Source organism: Dermacentor albipictus, chromosome 5 (assembly GCF_038994185.2).
Source record: "Dermacentor albipictus isolate Rhodes 1998 colony chromosome 5, USDA_Dalb.pri_finalv2, whole genome shotgun sequence".
NCBI classification, from domain to species: domain Eukaryota; kingdom Metazoa; phylum Arthropoda; class Arachnida; order Ixodida; family Ixodidae; genus Dermacentor; species Dermacentor albipictus.
In genome coordinates, this window is record NC_091825.1 from 13092812 (window position 1) to 13116305 (window position 23494).

The 23494-nt window shown below is 48.2% G+C and overlaps 1 protein-coding gene across 5 annotated transcripts in view; it reads right to left on the minus strand.

Moving 5' to 3' along the window:
* Nucleotides 1–23494, minus strand: part of LOC135918035 (solute carrier family 41 member 1-like) — a 640016-nt gene that overhangs the window by 207818 nt on the left and 408704 nt on the right. For all 5 annotated transcript variants that reach the window (XM_065451704.2, XM_070538277.1, XM_070538275.1 and 2 more), the window contains one exon: nucleotides 5642–5788. In XM_065451704.2, coding sequence (XP_065307776.2) covers nucleotides 5642–5788 — 147 coding nt within the window. The remainder of the gene's footprint in view (nucleotides 1–5641; nucleotides 5789–23494) is intronic.

A 23494-nucleotide genomic window follows, 5' to 3' on the forward strand; every position in this document is an offset into this window, starting at 1 on the left:
AGGTAATATAGCAGCATTGCTATCATCCATATCTTCTGATATTGACGTTTTAATCTTTACGGAAACTTGGATAACAGATAAAGCACACGCACCGCACTTTTCAGGCTACTGTTCAGAATACATCTGTCGTGATGGAAAAAAAGATGGTGGAATAGCCATTTATTTCAGGGTTACTTTGTCTCATGAGATCCTTGAACACGTATCAGTTACAACCGCAGACACTGAGTGTCTAAGCATGCGCATTAGCAAAGTGTTGAGTATTGTGCTTTATCGTCTACCCCAGGGGCATAAAAATAAATTCTTAGAATTTCTTGGCACATTACTTGAGACCACTACTTTTGCTAATACTCCTTGTGTCGTTATGGGGGACACCAACATAGATCTCATTTCAGATGACCCATATGCGAAAACGTTAGACCTTGTTTTTTCCACTTACGGTTTAATAAACTACATCACAAAACCAACCAGGATTACTACGCACAGTGCAACAGTACTAGATATATGTGCTTCGAACGTAAACCCATGCAAATAAAAAACTGGGATTCTATCCTATGACTTAAGTGATCACCTCCCTGTATTTTTTGCTTCATTTGCTCCGGAAAAAAAAACAGCCAACCAATTAAAGAGCTGACAACTGAGCGACTAAGAAATGACGAAACGAGGGAAACGTTTTTGCATATAGGTAAAGAAGTTGATTGGCACGATGTCTATTGCAAAGAAAATGTAAACGATGCGTATGATACGTTCACACAGTTGCTTCGCGCTTGCTATGTTGCTGCGTTCCCAGTAAAGATGTCTTCTAGAAATAAAAAAAGCAAAGGAAGCCATGGGTCACCTGAGATTTATATTATCGTACCAAAGTAAAGAATAAGTTATATTATGATTTTGTGAGCACGCGGGCGCCTGATAAATTCGAACTATACAAAAAATACCGGAACGCCCTCACGTCTGATCTGAAAAAAGCAAAGCACCAAAACTACGAGAAAACGTTTAAAAGAATTTACAACGACCAAAAAAAGATATGGGTCGTGGTGAACTCGCTCACATCTAGGACAGAAGTTACTAATGCCTGTGAGGAGCTTACCATAGATGGAGAAACGCTGCGCGGGGAAAGATTGGCTGATGCCATGAATACTCACTTTATTAACGCCGGTTCCTATGTATCTTCTGGTGAAACAGAATGCGAATATGGCGCTCTCAATGTAAATACAATCTTTCAGTCTATCTACATGCAGCCTACTGACCCGGTAGAAATATCAAATATAATAAAACAATTAAAGAATAATGTAGCGCCAGGGATCAATGAAATATGCCCAGCTGAAATAAAATTGATTGCGCAGCTAATTTCTGGGGTACTTAGTAACATAGTTAATCTTTCTCTGGAAAAAGGCATTTTTCCGACGCAGTTAAAGATGGCGAAAGTTACTGCGATCTATAGAGGGGGTGGTGTTAACAACTTCGTCCTATCGTCGTCCAACTTCGTCCTATCGTCGTCCTATCGTCGTCCAACTTCGTCCAACTTCGAACTATCGTCCCATATCTGTACTTCCCACAATATCAAAAATTATTGAAGCCGTTATTTATGAAGGACTGCTGGTATTCCTTGACAAACATCAAATAATAGCAGAAAATCAATGGCGTTTTCGCAAGCACAAGTCAACTGAGCAGGCCCTAGTAAATATCAAAGACAAAATAACCGAAAATATGGAAAATAGGGGATATATACGCTTGGTCTGTTTCTAGACCTCAGGAAAGCCTTTGACTCTATAGAATTCGATTTATTACTAAACAAATTCTCCAGGTAAAGAGTCCGAGACGTTGCTCTTGATCTTCCCAGAAGCTACTTATCAGATCGTTTTCAACTTGTAAAGAATAACGGAGCATTTTCAACGGAAATGAGAATAAGACAAGGCGTCCCTCAGGGCTCCATACTTGGGCCACTATTATTCGTCATCTTTATAAATGATATTGTTTCTATTCCTGGTACCTCTGGCGTCATCATGTATGCAGACGACACAAATATATCTTTTTCTTCGCATAACCTTGCAACAGTTGAACGTAATGCCAATTCATATCTTTTTCATATATCCAGATGGCTAAAACGGAACTAGCTGACTATAAATGCCTCCGAAACTACATACATGATATTTCATCCTGCTAACAAACCATTGTACAGAAACTTAATGCTAAAATTTGAAGAAAGCGTAATTAAACATGTTAAAAAACAACAAAATTCTCGGGGTATGGTTTCAAGACAAACTAAGTTGAACTACACATATAAATTATCTCATTTTAGATTTAGCACGAACAGTTGGATGTTTGTACTGGATAACCCACCTTATACCACTCTGGCTAAAGCGAACGCCTTATCATTCTTTCTATTCCACACTTACATATGGTTTACTTGTCTGGGCTACCACCACAAAAACAAATTACAACAAGCTTGTTATACTCCAAAAAAGGATTTTACGGTTTCTTGAAAATTATTGTGATAAAATGGAAGATTTAAGAACGGCTCCCTTATTTATAAAACATGGTATACTGCGGGCAGACCAGTTATACTATTTGAAGCTATTGTAATTAATACACAAAACAAACTCGACACAAAAGATGAAAAAATTCCTAGCTATTGCCTAAGATTCCAAAAACGACGCACTCCTAAAATTCGAACTGAATACGGACGACAGAAAACGGAATATCAGGTAGCTGATGTATTAAATAAGGTCAAAGAGATTGGATTTTAGTACCACTACAAATATTTTCAAAAATAACATAAAAAATGTAATAATGATTTGAGAATTAACCTACTCTCAGAAATAATGCTCGCTGTGGTTGTTTCTCCCCTTACTTACTATTTGAGTTCTTTTGGTGAGCGTAAATATGCAAAGGCATGCGATATGTATGTGTGTATACAAACATGTTCGTATGTTGTATGAATATAGTTGCATAATAAAAAAAACACGCACGTGAAATGTATGTTCAATGTATGTATGTACTTCATACATTATGTATGTAATACAGACATGCATAGACATAGATACTGTTCTTATACAAATGTAAATTGGTTATATTCTGTGTTTTTTCATGTTTTTTTGTTAATTTGTTTGTGATGAAAGCATGACTTATCTTTGCCTAAAACCGCTTGCCAAACTGTAAAGGGTCAGAGGCGTTTGTCAGGCATTTTAAGCTTTTAGCCACTGCCCCTCTAGCAGGCTTTGTATTAGGTCTGTTCAAAATAAAGCATTCATTCAAATAAAACTGCTTAAAAATTTCTCCATTCAGTTGCGAATGTGCATTGCCGTGAAGTTCTACGAGATGGTGAAGGTGCAATCTCCCGAATGTCTGATTATATCCCTGCTACAAGGCACGATAGTATATATTTTAACGTAACACAAAGATATACGCATGCTTGTCGTTATGTTGTCCAAGGAATAAAATCTGATAATAAAATCTGTGACTTAACAAATAAGCAACCCATTCCTACATTTTCGGAAGCAAAACTAGAAAAAAAAATATTTGAAGGGCCCTCCTGAAGAAACCAAACAGAAACCTGATCCTGACTTTTGTATTTCGGCCATCTGGTGGAAGACTGTCGTACTCAGTACTACGTGGCGTAAAAAAAAAGAGCACCACGCGGCACGGCATCGAACCACTGCCAGCATAACGCGTAAGGTGCGAGCGAATAAACCACAAGGCCACGGCTTTCAAAGTTTTCGCGAATGGTACGCTCGGGTTTTTATATATACCACGTCAACTTGCACTACTGTGCGTCAAAAATTGCTTTTGGGAACAGTGTTACGCCATGTGTAGAGAGTCGAAATAGGCATCAATCGAAAGCTGAGTCTCCGGACTACATACGCTGTTGCGACTTTTACGATAGACGCCGTAATTTTATCACAGCTACCATTTTTGTTTTGAAAATCGAGTACAAATTTTCGTCGTTTCCATGGGCCTCCATCGCTGAATCTTTTAACCACTCTGGGAACAAAATTCTTGCTTGGGAGAGAGTGATCACTGCATTTGGCTCGTGTGGATTGTCTTCTAGAACATGTCTGTGAACTGCCTTTCTCAATAATCGACCTGCAGCTTTTGTTATTGGTGAAAGCCCCACTCGTTCCATTGAAAACGGGCTAGCTTCGTGCCAAGGCTGCTTGGGGCGCTAGTTGGTACGTGTCCAGAAAAGCTGGATATGTAAACATTCTATTGATTTATTAGCTCAAGCAGGCTAGGTCACTATTTGTCGCCCGCCACCCCAAACCCAACTTCAAAGGGGATGTGATTACAAAGCAGCATCATTATGATGTTCATTATCCGGCGCCAATAAAGCTCCAGCTGAACCGCTGAGAAGCAGAGTAGTATAGGACGAAAGATTGCGCTGATCGGAGGCATGTCGAGAGCCATGCGTCGCATTCTACCGAACTCGTTCAGAGCTGCGGGGGCATCATCGCTAGAAATGTTGAAACATCGAACAATTGTAGTGGTTATTTCTTAGCTTTCACCTGACAATAGCCATCAGTCTTACGCCGCAGCAGGTGTATTCGCAACAGCTTGGATTTTGAAGGTGTAGAATACGCAAATTCTGGTGAGCTGTGAGGGCGGGGCTAGCGGAGTACCTGTTATATCTTAGGAATAATCGCTACGCGTGTGGATTTCGGTTGTCGCTAGAAAAAGTCCAGAAAGTATTTGTGGACAATATTTTTACGTGGTTTTTCGCACGTGCACTGAAAGGTCATAAGCCGCGAGGCCTCCTAGCTGAACAGGGCGGCAATGCGGGCCAGTGGGGATAAAGATCTCGCACGAGACCGTGGAGATAGTATTTAGACAGAAGCGTATATATAAAGGAATATCGACGTTTCAGTTCAACAGGCAGCCGCAGATTGCCAGACATATTTAAGACAGTAAATTGTCAAGCACTAAAAGGTGTTCTAGAAAGAGGGTTACAGATTAAACCAGCTCGGGTTATTGACGTGAAGGCTCAACAAAATTGTCTCTTGGACCAGCAGCGCAAGCTTGTCATCATCGCAAGACAATGGCGATCCCTGCAGCAGGTCATCCTGCCGGAAGCTATCGGTTGATAGAACGAGGCCAACTATTTTTAATCGGCAACTCGAACACTTTTTAGCTCGGCACCATGGATACTAAACCCGCTTTATACCGAAGTGACCTAATTTGAAGTATCGTTTTATTCCAAGTTTTTCGTGGTCTAGGTCGCATTTACTGCATGTTAGGCCGGATTACTCGAAATGCAGTAGCCCCAGACTCCGAACTTAGTACGAAACGCGAAATCAGTACGGAATCACATGACCCAGATAGCACTTTCGTTTCATCCTACCAGGCATAAGAGCCCTGCGTAGGTACTTCTGCCGCGTGTCGGTATGACATTCATTTGTTTGCTGATTTATATTCAATTAATTAATTTAGGCATACTGTGCATAAACATACGGTCCGGATAGGACAATATCTGGTGACGTTCACGGGTATGAAATCTGTTCCGTTGGACTCGGGTGGCCATCAGCTTTACTAAGAATGTTTAGCAGCATTTTGGCTTTAACGATATATTGCTCATAATGAGGGGAATTTCCCACCTTGATAATTTAGTTATAGCGAGCATTTGCTGTAATGGCAAAATGTAGATACTCACCTATTTGTCCATGTAGGAGTGTAGAGAAACCAGCCAAGATGGCCAATGTGGTCATGTCACCAAGTGCGTCCACCACCGATGTGGCCACATTGTCCGGATTGATGCGGCAGCGGCCGGAATACGCAACCACCAGAACCATCACCGTTCCTGCGTCAACGAGTACATGAATCAAATCGAGTACTTAACTGCATGCTGCAGCTACTCCACTCAGGGTGTGACCAGGTGACCATTTTTTCATAGACCCGAACTGCCCGCTGCGCATAAAGCGAACAAAGCTTCTTAGGCAGAATATTATACATCTTATGGGGCAGCATTTACTTGGCAATCCTAGGGGCTGCACATGCGCATCTGCAAATCGCGATTCATTTTCTGTACCGGCAGCAACAGCGCCAGATTACAAAACATTTTACGATAGCAATATTTCGTGACAACCTTTATTTCTTTCGCTGGAAGTCCCCTAAGAAAGATGAACTCATTGGGTTTGACGTCCAGAGGCTTCATGACGGGGATGACGTAGGAACCACAAGCCAGGTCCTTTAACGTGCACTTGCAGTGGTTGGGCTCCGGCCGCTGCGGCGAAAAACCCTGCAATTGGCGCTTTGCAGGCTGAGTGCCATGGGTCACAGTGGCAACTTTTTAGGAAAACTGTTTTCAGTGGCTTTTCATAAGAGAATGGGGTTGCTGTCTTTTTTTTAATAGGAAACGCGTCATCCACCCAAGCACAGTATGAAGGAAGCCCTAAGAAAGAAAACTTCGCAGTTGTAGAAATGCTGGAGCTCGAACCCCCGACCATCCGGAGCGTTGTGACTCTTCCACCTGATGAGCCTCCTTCATTCGAGAGTTGTCTGGTGCCACTTTCTTGCCACGGATGCCACTTTCTACGAAGCACTTCCGGATGACTTAACCGGTAACTTTAAGGGTAGTTTGAAGGATACGCTTATGGCACTACTAAAAGAGAAAAATATGGATGAAGAAACCGTTCGGTCAGTGGTACTGCTCTGTCCTGTGGCTGGTAAATTGTACATGCTCCCGAAGGAGTACTAGGACCTCACATACAACACAACAGGAAGGCCACACATACCCTACACGTGCTCCGCCAACAACTTACCCAAATAACGCACATGATAAAGCGCATTACAAACCACCGACAAGGACTGAAAGAAACAGACGTACTCCGAATCGTGCAAGCCCTCATAATTAGCCGATTAACCTACCACCTCCCCTATCATAATCTGACTCAGACAGAGATGCACCAGATGGACACCCTCCTCCGTATGGCACTAAAGGCAGCACTGGGACTACCCCAACATGCGTCTACGCAGCTCCTACTACAACTGGGGGTGCACAACACCATCCGCGAACTAGTTGAAGGTCATTTTAACAGCCAATTGCAACGTTTGCAACGAACAATGCAAGGGTGCCACATTCTACCCCGCCTAGGGTACCACATACCAAGAAAACCACAACAGGAAAACCACACACTTCTTCCGCTTAGCATTCGCAACAAAATTCACGTGACCCCAATTCCCTGGAATATGCACCCTGACCGTCATAAAGGCCGACAAAAGCCAAGAGCACAAGCCCTGGCTCGCCTATTTGGCGATGACAAATCAAACACTCCAGTCCTATACAGTGACGTGGCCCACTACCCACAGAAACGTGCCTTATGTCTAGCCGAACTAGATAGTGCAGACATTCTGAGAGCTTCGGGCACGCTCAACACTGTGGACAGTGGCACGGCGGAAGAGGCTGCTATTGCCCTAGCCATCGTACACGCTTCAACCATGCCGGTGCCGGATGGACCTATGACAGTGGTCACTGATTCTCAGACCGCCTGCAGGAATTTGGCACAAGGGAGGGTGACATCCTACACACACCGCATGCTTACATCATTAGACCCCACAGCGTTACACAGGATGCGTATCGTCTGGACACCTGAACACGCCTCTCTCAATGGTAATGAATGCGCTAATGCGGTAGCCCGAGAGCTCTCTAACCGGGAGCCATTGGAAGAGCTGTCCAACCCAGACGACGCACCGACAGAACCACTGAACTACTGAACTACACTGAAACTCTACAATATTGACACGTGTATATATCTTTATCGGGCAACCGCGTTTGACCACCTAACAAATGTAATCGCACATCGCGGGACGCGTCTGCATGTATCAGAAGTTTCTGGAAAGTTATCGATGCTTCTATCTACTGTCTGTTGTCGCCGAGCCTTATGTTATCTGATTTCATCACCTGACGTGAATGGTGTAGAACTTTGTGGAAGGCACGCGGGTCCGAACGATTAGTCTGGAACATTCGACGACTGCTCTATAAAAGCCGACGCGCTTGACCCGCTGATCCGATTTCCGACGATCGCCGACCGTGTTCGTCGCTATCGTTGTGCTATAAGTGTAGCCTGTTTTTGTGGGCACAGGTTCGCCCAATAAAAGCTAGTTTTGTATTCCACCCTATTGCTGCTTTCTTCACCGTCACTACAACGTGACATCTGGTGGAGGTGCTTGTGCTTTCATGTACCGAACGCCCCCGCAAAGCCGCGATCCAAGCCCGAAGCCCGAGGACAGAACCAACATCGCCCAAGACCAGCGTGCTAGCCGCAGACTGCAAGGACTGCCCCCAGAACACGGACTTCTACCTGAGACGACAAAGAAGATCGTGGTCAAGACAACCCCAATGGCTGCCCCAGCGTCCCCCGTTATCCTACAACAACCTCGGGACCCGCCAACCTTCCATGGAGCAGCGACTGAAAACCCGGAATCATCGCTGGCGGAATCGCGACATTCAATAACTGGGACTCCGACGATAAGCTGCGGCATGTCTACTTCGCCTTAGAAGACGTCGCCAGAACGTGGTTTGAGAACAGGGAGTCGACCAGCTACCAAACGAGAACGTTGCCATCTTTACGGAAGAAATGAGCCGTTTGTTCCGCCACGCCGACCCGTATTTGGCAGAGGAGAAGAAAGTCCGCCAACTGATGCGTGGTGTAAAGGAGGAACTTTTCGCCGGAAGCCCACCGAAGACCGCCGAAGAGTTTCTTCGTGAGGCGACGAACATTGAGAAGACGCTCGAGATCCGAAGCCGGCAATTCGATCGCCGCACGAACTCTACAAACTACGCCGGGGATCAATCACTGCCTACCGACTACTTACGCGAGACTATCAGAGTGGTCGTATGGGAGGAGCTGCAGAAGTTCTACCAAGGACGCAGTCCCAAGTGGATCCAATCGCTGAAATCGTCAAAGAAGAGGTTCAGCGATCGCATGAAGTCCCTGAGGTGCAACCACGATCACCGCAATCTCAGCCGGAAGCGATGACCTACGCCGCCGTCGCCCGCCGTCAAGGTCCCCCTCCGCGACAACGCCAGAGCCTTGTAACGCCGCCATTCCGCCGTCCACCGCCACCGCCGCCAGCACGCCCACCCTTCGCGCAGCCCAGCTACGCGAGGAAGACGGACATTTGGCGAGCCCCCGACCACCGCGCACTCTGCTACCACTGCAGCGAAGCCGGCCATGTGTACTGCCGATGTCCATACCGCGACCTGGGATTGCGAGGGTTTGCCGTCGATGCACCGCGCCCTCGGGAAGGTGAACGCCCTCGTGACATCGCCGACTACCTCGCCGCTACTCAGTGGAGCCCTCGACGACCATCCCGTTCGCCGTCACCACGCCGCTACCTGTCGCCGCAGCGCCGACCATACACTGGCCCAGCCCGCGCCCGGTCAGCGAGCCCATATCCGGAAAACTTAAAGCAGCAACCGATGGAGGTGCGGTTGCTGTTCGTTGAACTGACGAAGATCCTCCGCCGCCGACGAAGACGCCGAAGAAACTACCTCGACGACATAACGACGCGCCGCCATCCCGACGAAGTGTGAAAGCAAAGAATACACCGACGAAAGACGACTTGACGACGCGACGTTCCAGCTTCAGTTCAACACGACGCAGCCGTGATCCGAAGCCAAGACCTAATTGCAATGCCAGACAAAGAACCACCGACCTCGACGTGCTTCTGGACGGCCATGCAGTCACCGCTTTAGTGGACACAGGAGCCGATTACTTCGCCATGTGTGGTCCCATCGCCGCGCAGTTGAAGAAAGTTAAAACTGCATGGGAATGCCCTCAAATTCGGACCGCTGGAGAACACCTCATCACGCCGACTGGAATCTGCACGGCAAGAATAACCATTCACGACAGGACTTACCCTGCCACCTTCTTTATACTCCAACAGTGTTCACGAGACGTCATTCTCGGTATGGAGTTCCTGGACCAACACGGCGCAATCATGCATCTGAAGTCGAAGTCAATAGCCCTGTCTGAAGATCAAGCGATACTACAGGAGAGCACTCGTAGTCAGCATGCCTTCAGCATGCTCGAAGATCAAGTGAGCATCCGGCCGCGCTCCAGCGTTATTATTTCCATCGGCACCGAAACACCCGCTGAGGTAGAATGCGTCATCGAGGGTGACCAACGCATCAGGGGCATCTACCCTGACGACCATGATTCCCGAAGCAGACTACGATATTAATCCAAATCTCCTCGTGATTAAGCAACAGCAGCTCAGAAGTCTGCTCGGACGATACAAAGGCTGCTTTACGACGTCATCGAAGATTCGACAAACACCAGTAGCCAAGCATCGCATAATCACCGATGAGTGTGATCGGCCACTCCGCCAGAGCCCTTACGGAGTTTCGCCACGAGAACGTGAAGCAATAAGAGAACAAGTCGACGAAATGCTGTGCGTCGACTTCATCCAGCCGTCGAAAAGCCCGTGGGCATCCCCTGTTGTCCTGGTAAAGAAGAAGGACGTATACCGCCTCGCACGGATAGACGACGCATTGGATCGGCTCTGCAACGGTAAATACTTCTCGTCGATGGACCTCAAGTCTGGCTATTGGCAAATAGAAGTCGACGAAAGAGATCGTTAAAACACCGCCTTCATCACCCCAGACGGCCTCTACGAGTTCAAGGTTATGCGATTTGGACTGTGCTCGGCGCCTGGAACGTTCCAGCGCATGATGGGCATGGTTTTAGCAGAATTGAAGTGGCAGACCTGTCTCGTTTACTTCGATGACGTCGTTGTCTTCGCCAGAAAGTTCGACGATCACCTTAGGCGGCTTGCAACAGTACTAGAGGCCATCAATTCATCAGGGCTTACTCTGAAGCCAGAAAAGTGCCGCTTCGCTTACGATGAGCTTCTGTTCCTAGGCCACGTCATCAGAAGTCTGGAGTCTGCCCCGACCCGCAGAAGACAGCTGCCATCGCAATGGTACAGCAGCCCATCGACAAGAAGGCAGTGCGTAGATTTCTTGGCATGTGTGCCTACTACATGTGATTTGTGAAGGACTTTTAACGCGATAGCGTTAAGGAGCTCGTGTCGCAGAAAAGCCGGTGTCGTCGGCGTCGGTGTCGGGTGTCGGCGTCGGCGGCGTTGACCGTGAGCGATAAATCACGGCAGGCGCTTCATAAATAAAAAGCAACTTCCAAGATTGGCCCGGTGGGAATCGAACCCGGGTCTCCGGAGTGTGAGACGGAGACGCTACCACTCAGCCACGAGTTCGATGCTTCCAAGCGGTGCAAACGCGCCTCTAGTGAATGCGGTGTTGCCTTCGAAACGAGCCGTGGAAAGTTATACTGCGGTGTATATCGGTAATTATGAACATGTAACGTACAGAAGTCACAATTACACGAGTTGCGAAGTGCGTTTCCGCTGCATTTCTTCTGCGCTTTCCGCACACGCAGAGCCATCTTGCGGCAAACACAGAAGACCCCCTCCTCTCAATGTACGGCGCTGCCCCGACAGGAGGCGCGCCGCGCGCGCGTTGGGACCGCTGCCAGGCGCGTCGCGGGACTCCCTCTCCCCTGACGACGCTTCGCCGTGCTCCCGGTTTAGATTACTATCTATCTCTCTGCCCGTGCCGATCACGACGTTTGGCTGGCGTAGATTGTTTCCCCTCCGAGACACCGAGTTCTTTGGTTCGTTTCGTTCGCTCAGGCGCACGTTTCGTTGCCGCGCCGAACGCTTCGTTGCTCGACGCTCACCGCGTGATAGGTGGGCGCTAAGTCCGATGCGGGGCGCATGTGCCGTAGCGCATCGTCTTATACCCCTTGGCGGGTCGACGGGAACGCTGTCGCGTCCCACTCTTGAAGGCGAAGCTTAAGCGTCCTCCAATTTTTCACGCACCGCTGAGCCGCTGACAAAGCTAACTAAACGTGACGTCGAGTTCAAGTGGGAAACGCCGCAGGCCGACGCATTTCAAGAACTCAAACAAGGCATGCAGTCGCCGCCCGTACTTGCGCACTTCGACGAGCACGCCGATACCGAAATACACACTGACGCCAGTAGCCTAGGCCTCGGTGCCATCCTAGTCCAGAGAAAAGATGGACATGAACACGTGATAGCTTACGTTAGCCGGTCGTTGTCAAAAGCGGAAGGCAATTATTCTACAACCGAAAAGGAATGCCTCGCCATCGTTTGGGCTACAGCGAAATTTCGGCCTTACCTCTATGGCAGGCCATTCAAAGTGTTGAGCGACCATCACGCGTTGTGTTGGCTAGCTAACTTAAAGGACCCTTCAGGACGGCTGGCATTGTGGAGCCTCAGACTACAAGAATAGGACATCACTGTGACATACATGTCCGGACGAAAACAGTCAGATGCTGATTGCCTATCACGCGCCCCCATTGACCCGCCGCCGCAAGATGACGAGGATGACAACGCCTTCCTTGGGAAAATAAGCGTGGAAGACTTCGCCCAACAACGAGGGTACCCGGAGCTAAAAGCCCTAGTCGAGTATTTGGAAGGGCACACCGACGTGTGCCCTTCCGTGGATTGTCTTCGTTCACGCTTCAAAGCAGCCTAGTCGTGAAGAAGAACTCACCAGTCCGCGCCAACTACGTTCTTGTTGTTCCGTCGGCTCTGCGTCCTGAAGTACTGCACGCCCTACAGGATGATCCGACCGCTGGGCACCTCGGTTTCTTGCGGACGCTATCGAGGGAACCACTGGTACCAAGATGGGAAACGTCGCATTCTATCTTACGGACGTTGCGAAGCTATGGTTTCTAAACCATGGAGCCAGCCTCACTTCGTGGTTGGGCTTCAAGACCAACTTTAACCAAGTTTTCGGTCGGCCAGCAGTACGAAAGCTTCGTGCAGAACAACGTTTGCGCACACGATTCCAAGAGGCCGGAGAGAACTTCACGAGCTACAATGAAGACATTGTTGACATTTGCAAACGGGTGAACGCGTCGATGTCAGAGGAGGAGAAGATGAAACATATATTGAAGGGTATTCAGGACGACGCGTTTCAAATGTTATTATCGAAGAGTCCTCACACCATCGCTGAAGTGATAGAATTGTGCCAGAGTTACGACGAGTTGCGCAGGCAATGGTTTCACACCCGGCGTCCCACTCCGCCTGCCGACTCTCTGTCAAGCCTTGGAGTCGACGACAACCATGCTGATCTGTTCATGAAAATTCAGGAATTCGTTGGCGCAGAGGTCGCCTGCCAGCTATCTTTGATATCTTCTGTCCAGGAACCACCACCCGCTTTGCCTCCGGCGATCCGCGAGGAAGAGCAAGTACCTCAAGCCGTTCCTCCAGACGATGAAGAGACACCAGTCACTGCACCTCTCACTTACGCTGAAGCAGTTTCCCGATCTCGTCCACAAACGCTCTTGCCGGCCTCTATGCATCGACCAGCGACATTTTTGCCGCCATCTATGCCACTTCACGACTGACGGCATTTTCGTGCTATGCGGCTACCCGACCGACAGCATTTTCCGACTCCTCAACCACGACTCAGGCCATACCCCCACCAGTGGCGCACCTTCGATGGCCGCCCAATATGTTTTGCTTGTGGTGGTGCTGGTCCCGTGGCGTGCCGTTCCCGTCGATGCATGCTTCCTCTTCGGAACATCCGGTGAGCGCCACATTTCCCAGCCCCGTCTTGTTCAATCCACTTTATTTCCAGAATTATAAGAATTATAAGTGTTCTGGTGGATACCAAAGGTTAAAAGCTGTTGGGAAACAGCTTGATCAGGCCGATGGTCCGTTACAAGGCATACATGGTGGTTGCATCAAAATGGTAGCATTGTTAGACACTCAGAATAAATTAATTACATAAATGCACGATAACAAAACCAAAAATAATATAGAGACTAAGAAACAAAAAACACATTTGATACTCCAGAAATATGGAAGTATGTGTGTAAGGCTTACTAACAAAGCTAATACAATTCGCTCTGATATAGAGACTAGATAATGCAGACTCAAAAAATGAAGAAACATTCGATACATCAGAAAATAGAAATACATGTGTTTGGGTTACAAAATCAGTAACACGTACACTGGTCTCTGAAGAACGATAAACAATCACTGATCATATGTTAACAAAATGCATTCGCAGTTCCTTGGATGAAGAAGTATATGTACCTTTATTTTTATTTAAAATATGTGGAAGATTATGTTTTAATGACTGTAGGCTATATTGATTACGAAACCACGGAACGTACCACGTATCACTATTTCTTGTATTGCAAGAATTGAATTTTGGTGTCAAAGATGCACTAGACACTAGGAAATTTTTGAAGGCAGTATTTGGGAAATAAAATGAATTTAGAAGGCAGAAAGTCTAGAAATATTCAATTTTTGTAATTTTATGCTTTAAGAACGCAGGCCGCGTTGTCTCCAGATAACCCATGTTGTCAATGTGCCAAATCATTTTCTTTTGCAAAGAAAGGATTTTCATAACATTTGTCTTCCTTTAGTCGCCCACACTAAGCTACAGTTTTTTAAATAAAAAAATAAGGCAAAATAAATGCTAAGTTTTACTGTGGTTGGAAGAAGACGCCGACATCGAGACAGAACGCCAGTGATAGCAAACATTCTTTTGCAGATATTTTCAATATGTTGATACCAAGTAAGGTGCGAAGAAAAAGTGACGCCTAATATTTTAGGTTCATCCACCATTTGCAGTTCTTTGCCAGCACACACTAAAGTTCGAGTACTAGTAATAACTTTACTTTTTGCGCGGTATAACGTTACTTTAGTTGTCGTAGTGTTTAATTTTTTGGCAATTAGCGACTGACCATTCAGAGAGCTTAGTGAGTAGATAGTTACATTTTTTTCATTTATTCTTGGGAATTCGGACCAGAAATGAGAAGATTAGTGTCATCGGCATACACGATAAATTTTACAGTTATGTCAATATTGCTGCCCTCGTGTTCCCATAAGTGACCCTGTGGTTCCTCTTCGCCTTCCAGCCTTCCTACCTCTTCCTTTCCCAAGACCGCCCAACCGCGTCTACCCGCCTTTCACCATCTCCGCGTCGTCACTCGCTTTCTCCGATGCGGCGCCGTCCCGTGGCCACCAAGCAGGAAAACTGATGGCCGCAATTCCCGAGGCACGAATTGCGTCCACGTCCCAATGCCCAAGTCCTCGTCCCTCTCCAGCCAACGTAATTGAAGTGTCTGTCGAAGGAATCGCCGTCCTTGCACTTGTAGATACAGAAGCCGCCGTATCCGTAATTTCCGCTGAACTCTGCCGCACACTACGAAGGGTTTGGACGCTTCTCTCCGACTTCTCCCTTCGAACCGCAAACGCTCAATATATAACGCCTCTCGCTGCCTGTACTGCTCGCGTGTCCATTCAAGGTCTATTGTATAACGTTGACTTCGTCGTGCTGCCCTCGTGTCCCCATGAATATGTATTAGGCTGGGACTCCCTTGCAAATAATAACGCCGTTATTGACTGTTGCCACGCCGAACTCGAACTTTCTGCACTTCCCGACCTTGAGACTATGGAAAACGGCCCTTATAGTGCTAAACTGCTTGTGTCCGATGACCATGCCGTCCCTCCACGCTCTTCCCTGCTTGTGCTTGTATCATGCGCCGCTATTTCTGATGGCAGAGTTCTCTTTACGCCTTATGAGCTATTCATTCGCCGACGATGTTCTCCGCTGCCTTTTGTTCTCCTTACTCTTCACAGTGGCGTCACAAAAATAGTCGTCGACAGTCCCACGGCCTGCCCATTACATTTATTTCACGATGAATGCCGACGGCCTCGTTCAACCAGTCGACACCTTTTGCATCTTTGACGCTCTTGCTGTTTCTACTTCTGCGGACCTTGGCGCAGTTACGTGTGACGCTGCGGTTGATCAGTTACTCCTCGAAGCTTTCCACTGTCCCATCGACGATGGAACGTATCTTCAGAACGAAGCCAGCTTATCAGCGCTTCTTTCGACAGCTATGCTTCCGGTTTGGGCCGCACATCAACCGTTTTTTGCCAGATAGATACCGGCAGTCATGCACCTTTACGGCGGCGCCCTTACCAAGTATCCGCCTCTGAGCGCCATGTCATTGACCACCAGGTTGCTGACATGCTCAACCGTGGCGTCGTGCAGCCTGCCAACAGTCCCTGGGCATCACCGGTGGTTGTCGTTAAGAAAAAGGATGGCTCTATTCGATTCCGCGTCGACTACCGACGTCTGAACAAGATAACGCGCAAGGACGTTTACCCGTTACCGTGCATCGAAGACGCCCTCGACTGTTTGCAGGCAGCGGAATTCGTTTCTTCGCTGGATTTACGTTCCGGATACTGGCACGTCCCCTTGGCACCATCTGACCGACCTAAAACAGCATTTGTAACACCCGACGGATTGTACGAATTCATCGTAATGCCTTTCAGCCTGTGTAAGGCTCCAGCCACTTTTGAGAAAATGATGGATAATATATTACGCGACCTCAAATGGAACACATGCCTATGCTACCTGGATAATGAAGTTGTCTTTTCCGCTGCTTTCCGAACACATCTCAGCAGTCTCGAGCACGTTCTGAAATGCGTTACTGACGCGGGATATCAACTCAACTTAAAGAAATGTCGTTTCGGTGCCCGAAAGCTCACTGTTATTGGCCATGTTGTATCGCGAGCCGGCGTCCTTCCGGATCCAGCCAAACACCGCGCTGTCGCCGACTTTCCACAACCAAGAAGTTGAAGGATCGAGCTTCAAAGTTTCCTTGATTTATGCTTCTATTTCCGACGTTTTATTCAAAATTTCGCTTCCATAGCTGCACCCCTGACAGCCCCTTCTGAGTGGCGACAAAGAACTTTTCGCTTGGTCACCCGCCTGTGATTACGCCTTCACGAAATAACGCCACCTGCTAACCTCGCCACCTATACTCCGCCACTTTGGCCCTGCAGTCCACACAGAAGTCCACACTGATGCCAGCGGCCACGGACTCAGCGCCGTACTCGCGCCACGGAAAGCGGGATTCGATGAATATGTCGTTGCTTATGCGAGCCGAACTCTAACAAAGGCCGAGGCTAATTACTCCGTTAAAGAGAAAGAATGTTTAGCCATTATTCGGGCCTTTGGAATAATCCGTCCTTATTTGTACGGTCACCTTTTCGATGTCGTCACTGACCATCACGCGCTTTGTTGTCTGTCTACCCTTAAGGACCCATCTGGCCGACTTGCTCGCTGGGCCCTTAAGCTACGGGAGTACGCCATCCGCGTTCTCTACCGTTCCGGCCGCAAACACACCGACGCTGACGCCCTTTCTCGCTGACCGGTCTCCGCCGAATGCGCTTGCCTATCCGCCCTTCAACCCACACTTACATCTCATGCACTGGACAACATGCCACCGGAGCAGCTCAAGGAGCCCTGGATCAGTTCTCTCGCGCTAGAAGCCAAAATCAGTTCTCTCATGAGCATCCTTTCTGATCCATCCACCTCTTCACCATCTCGCGCTCTTTCCCGCCAGGCTACCCACTTCTGCATTCGCGGCCTTCTTTATCATCGTAATTACCTTTCTGACGGTCGCAAGTGGCTTCTTGTGATACCCCGAAATCTCCGTGGCCTTATCTGCGACGCTTTCCACGCAGACCTCCAGTGCGCGCATGCCGGCCTCTTCAAGACCTATGCTCGACTACGCATCCGATTTTATTGGCGCGACATGTATAACTACGTCCGAAAGTTCATTCGATTTTTTGCTCAGTGCCAACGCCGAAAGTTACCTCCCGAACAATTATACCCGTCACAACCCCTTCCCTGCCCTAGTCGGCCCTTTGATCGTGTTGGTATAGACATATACGGACCGCTACCCTCCACTCCAGCAGGCAACAGCTGGATTATTGTTGCAGTGGATCACTTGAACCGCTATGCTGAAACAGCCGCTCTGCCGAGTGCCACCGCCCGCAACGTTGCATCGTTTCTGTTACGACATTTCGTTCTTCGCCACGGTGCTCCTGGCGAACTTCTCAGTTATAGAGGCCACGCTTATCTTTCCGGTGCTTTGAAGGCGCTACTCAACGAATGTCGAATTGTCCACCGCAGCAGTACAGCGTACCATCCGCAAACTAATGGCATGACCGACCGCTTCAACCATACTCTTGGCGATATGCTCTCGATGTACATCTCCTCGGATCATTCAAACTGGGACCAAGTTCTCCCTTTCGTGACGTATGCGTACAATACCCAAATAACTACTGGATTTCCCCCTTACTTTCTCCTACATGGACGAGAACCTTCTACTACGCTCGATACCATTCTTTCATATACACCTGACGCGTCCGAAACTACTCCGCTATCTGAAGCTGCTGCTCATGACGAGGAATGCCGCCAGCTTGCCCGCTCTGTTTCCACCGAGGACCAGTGGCAGCAGCAATCCCGTCAACCTGCCGACCATTCTGCACCAACTTTTTCTCCTGGTTCTCTTGTATGGCTTCGGGTACCCGCTACCACACTCGGCCTTTCCGCAAAACTTGTCGCAATATACCTAGGACCCTACCGCGCCTTGGAGGAAACGTCCTCCGTCAATTACATCGTAGATCCCCTTACGCCATCGACGCACCTACGCCATCGCGGCTGCGAACTTGTCTACGTCTTTCGCATTAAGCCGTACTACCACCCAATAGTAGGCTCTTCGCCTTAAGCCACCAGGATGGCGCCTTGTTCTGCGGAGGGCGATAGCAACAAAGAATAGCAGCCTGCCTGCGCCACAGCACCGTTGCTATCGGTATGAGCTACTGGTTGCTGTCCTTGCCGAATGCTTTTGACTGCTACCCATTCGCCTGCGCCCGTTGCGAATGGAATCCTCTTAGCAATATATATAGTGTATATATATATATATATATATATATATATATATATATATATATATATATATATATATATATATATATATATATATTCTACAGGTGTTTATGCGGCAGAGCTCGGAGCAGCGCAACGTCGACGGGCAGGTCAGTCACAGCTTCCAAACACGAGAGCCGTTGCTGAGCAGGAGCGCTCGATGCACTAGCGTTTAGAGCCAGTAGCACTGAACCCACTAGCGTCTCTCTTCGCTACAATCACCCCCCGGGAGCGAGAAGGGAGCCGTCCGGTGACGTAACAGCTCGTCACGATGAGCGGTTCGTAGTAACGCTTTAAACGGTCGACATGAACAATGTCTCGTCCACGGCGGCGCATGTCTGAAGATGGGTCAACTGGTTCTATGACATAGTTCACAGGAGATGCGCGTTCGAGAACATGATAAGGGCCTTCATACTTAGGGACTAGTTTTGATGAGAGGCCAGGGGCAGTTGAAGGGACTGAGAGCCACACGAGCGCTCCCGGATCGAAAGTGACCTTGGCAGTGGCGTCACTGTGAGTACTCCTCTGGAGCTCTTGATCAGCGGAAGTAAAGGCCCGTGTGAGGTCGCGGCACTCTTCTGCATGTCTGACCGTGGCAGAAATAGGCACGCACTCGGATGCATCCGGCCCGTACGGAAGAATGGTGTCGATGGTGTGCGAAGGGTGTCGACCATACAGCAAGAAATAGGGTGAAAATCCAGTGGTGCTCTGCGTAGCGGTATTATACGCGTAGGTGACGAATGACAGAATGGCGTCCCAGTTCGTGTGTTCGGAGGCAACGTACATTGAAAGCATGTCGCCGAGCGTACGGTTGAAGCGTTCTGTGAGGCCATTCGTTTGAGGGTGGTACGCCGTAGTCGTACGATGAGCAACGTGGCACTATTTCAGAATCGCTTGAACTACTCCCGACTGGAAGACGCGCCCGCGATCGCTGAGCAGTTCTTGAGGTGGACCATGCCGCAGGATGAATCGGCGAAGCAGGAATGATGCAACATCGCGCTCTGTAGCTGCTGGCGTATCGTGTAAGGTGATCTACTGCCACAATGACCCAGTGGTTACCAGCCGATGTCAGGGGAAGTGGCCCATACAAATCGATGCCAACGCACCCGAACGGCCGGGTAGGGCAGGGTAGAGGCTGCAGACCAGCTGGCGAGAGGTGGGGTGAATATTTTCGGCGCTGGCAGTCGGGGCATGAGCGAACGGACTTTTCAATGTAGTTGTATATTCCTCGCCAGTAGTAGCGTCATCGGAGGCACTGGTAGGTTTTGAAAAGTCCCGAGTGAGCACTGTTTAGAATGGCGAGCTGCGAAACAAGATTGCCACACAGTTACGACAGGGCGACACGACGCGCACCTCCCCCTCTCCGTCGCTGCAGCTGGGAGGCGTTCGAAGAAGCGGCCTTTGCGCTGGAATCCGCCGCCTTCCACCCGCCCCATCGACATTGTGACGGAACGAGTTCGGTGTTTGAACAATGTTTCCGGAGTTCCCCAACGCGGAGCTGATTTGACACGCATGGACAAGCTGCCGCGGGAACGACGTATTTTGGGGCTTCTCACGGTTCTGCATGACGCAAAACAACGAGCGACCCTCGATCGGCACCGATAGTTCCTGGAACGGCACCCCGCCAACGCCGTCGTTTGGGCTTCGGAATGTGTGTGCCTTTGTGTCTGTAAACTGATCTGCAGAGCAGCGGCGAGTTGGTGATGAGTAAACGAACAGTCGCCGCCTCGTATGGCCGGCGGATCGAGTGTATAAAAACTGTGGTTGTGCGAATGCTGAGGACACTTCTATTGAGCAGTCATGTTAGACTGAGTCACTTCTCTCATGCAGTCATGTTGGACTGATACTCTTTTTCTCAAGCAGTCATGTTAGACTGATTTAATTTCTGTAAATAAACCCTTTTCCTCGTTCTCGATGAGAAATAGTTCTGCACTTCATCAACGATCTCAGCGTAAATAAGTTGGACGACGGCATGGGCCAGCTACCTTCGAATTCATGCCATACTCCAATCTTGGCAAAGGACCACGGACGATGGGATTGAGCCCCCAATCCTGACAACTGGCTGACAGCGGTGAGATGGACTTTGCGACATGGTGCTGTATCTGCGGTGAGTGCTTGGTTTTTGCTTTGACTCTCTAGGCTTCATATTAGGAGTCATAATTTGGCTGTTCATGAAAGTAGTTTAGCGCATAGTTTAAAGGTAATGCGTTGGTTGATTGACTGGACACTAGTGCACGTGTGATTGCATTTCAGATGTAAATATTGCAATGTGCTGAGTAGTGGTGTTATATAGATCCACAATAACTACAAGAATATTATACGACAAATATTGCAATTGTTTTGAGTACCTTTTCCCTGATTCATGTGAAACAAAAAAGGGTGTCTTGCGTTGTATACCAGTGCTGTTGTATGGCATTTTTTTTGCTTTATATGTTTTTTTTTCTTTTTTCCTGTTTTTCCCATGCTCGTGTGTGTATATTGTACAATCCACTTCCTGTTTTGGCCTGTGCAAAGGCCTACAGTATTGTTAAATAAAGAAATAAATATTGTGGTTGTTCTGTTTAGAACAGTAGGGAAGCTAGATTGTTGTGTGTTAGCTAGGTTGTGTTTTCCTACCTAGATTTAGAGAGCAGAATCAAGGCAGTAAAGCAGCAGTCATGGAGTTAAGGACACTGCTGAGAGACGAGTTGTTGATTGTTGGTGAGGAACTGGGCCTAGATGTACGCAAGGAAATGCTAAAATCAGAATTATTGCATATCATTTCCGAACAGGCCAGTGAGGAAGAAGTTGAACTGGGGTTTGAACTTCTGAAAAAGAGAGAAGAACGAGAGAGAAAAGAAAGGGAGGAACGCGATAAAGATCGCGAGTTAAGAAAAATGCAACTTGAACTTGAAAGCAAACGTTTGGAGTTGTCTCAAGGAAGTGAAGGCGCTCTGGGACGATCAAGTGAGGCAGAATCATACCGCATGGACAGGCTATTAAAGCCATTTGAGGTCGGGACCGACATAGGCTTGTTCCTAAGCAATTTTGAAAGGACTTGCGAAAAGATGAACTTCGGCCCGAGTACATGGCCACAGCGGTTGCTGTCTGTGTTGCCGTGTGAGGCGGCGGAAGTAATCGCCAGACTGAGTGTGCAGGATGCATATGATTATGCAAAAGTTAAGGCTAGTCTCCTGAAGAAATACCGCCTTTCAGCCGAAGCTTTTCGGCAAAGGTTTAGGAGCACAGGCAAGAAAGATAGCGAGGGCTATCCGGAGTTTGCATATAGCTTAAAGGCCAACCTAGTCGAGTGGCTTAAAAGCGCGGAAGCGTACGACAGCAGAGACATGATCATTGAATGCATGTGTCTAGTGCAGTTTTACAAAACCATCCCCCAAGCTGTGAAACTGTGGGAGCAAGACAGAGGTAATGTAAACACTGTGGAAAGGGCGGCTGAATTAGCCGAAGAGTACGCAACCCGTAGAAAGTTGAACGCCGAGGAGGGAAACTGGGACGGTCGAAATGGACCGCGGAAACCATTTCCGTTCAAAAAGGGTGCGCAAACTAGACGATCCGAGCCTGTAGACATGGCGGAAAAGCCCGCAGAAAAGAGCGAGGAGAAACTTAACGAAGAAACCGCACAAAAAGAGCAGAAAAGAAAATTCGAATCTGTTAGACCGATTCGCTGTTACAAATGCCACAAACTGGGACATAAAGCTGTAAACTGCGAGAAGTCTAGCGTAGTTTTTTCCTACGTGGAGGAAAAAGATGAGAATATGGAACTTTTAAGTCCATATCTCCACAACCTGCAAGTTAATGGAAAACCATGCCGAGTGCTAAGAGACAGTGCCGCCACGCTGGACATTGTCCATCCGTCTTACGTGATGGTAGATGACTTCACCGGAGAAGTAGCATGGATAAAACAGGTTGTAGAAGAACACAGCGTGTGTCTGCCCATGGCCAAAGTCAAAATCGGGGAGCTAGAGACCATTCGGGGAGCTAGAGACTGAGGCTGCAGTTTCCAAATTTTTGTCACTGCAGTATCCCTACATCTTTTCGAATCGTTCGAATCAGTTACTGCGTGACAGAGGGCTCAAACTGGGAGAGGGCATAGTACAGGCATTGACCCGAGGCCAAGCTCGTAAGATCGCGGCGCTTTCGGCTGAAAATGCTCAAGCTCCTCCAGCGGAAGCAGAAAAGGGAATAACTTCAATACCCGAATCCGAGCTAGGCCCGAGGGACAAAAGAACAGTTGAGGAGAGCCTGCCAGCTGACCAGCTCAATGAGAGCGTAGCACTAGAGTGTCAGAGTTCTAGCTTGCAGGAAGAGCAAGCAGACGCGCTCACAAGCGAGACAGGGTCGTTATTATCACCGGCCTCAAAGAACTTTGATCAACTCTTACGCGTGGATAGAGAGTCACTGGCAGCTGAGCAAAAGAATGATGAGAGCTTAGCTAAATTACGTGACACAGCTAAAGAAGGCATTGCTAGGCGCAACGTAACGATACATGAGAGAGGAGGATTGTTGTATCGGCATTACAGAGATCGAAAGGGTAGGATTTTAGATCAGTTAGTCATACCTACTAAGTATAGGGAGGACCTTTTGAGTCTTTGTCATGGAAATGGGTGGTCCGGCCACCTAGGCATAAACAAATCAAAGGAAAGATTGCTTATGGAATACTACTGGCCTGGCTGTTTCAAAGATTTAGAAAACTTTGTAAGATCATGCGACGCCTGC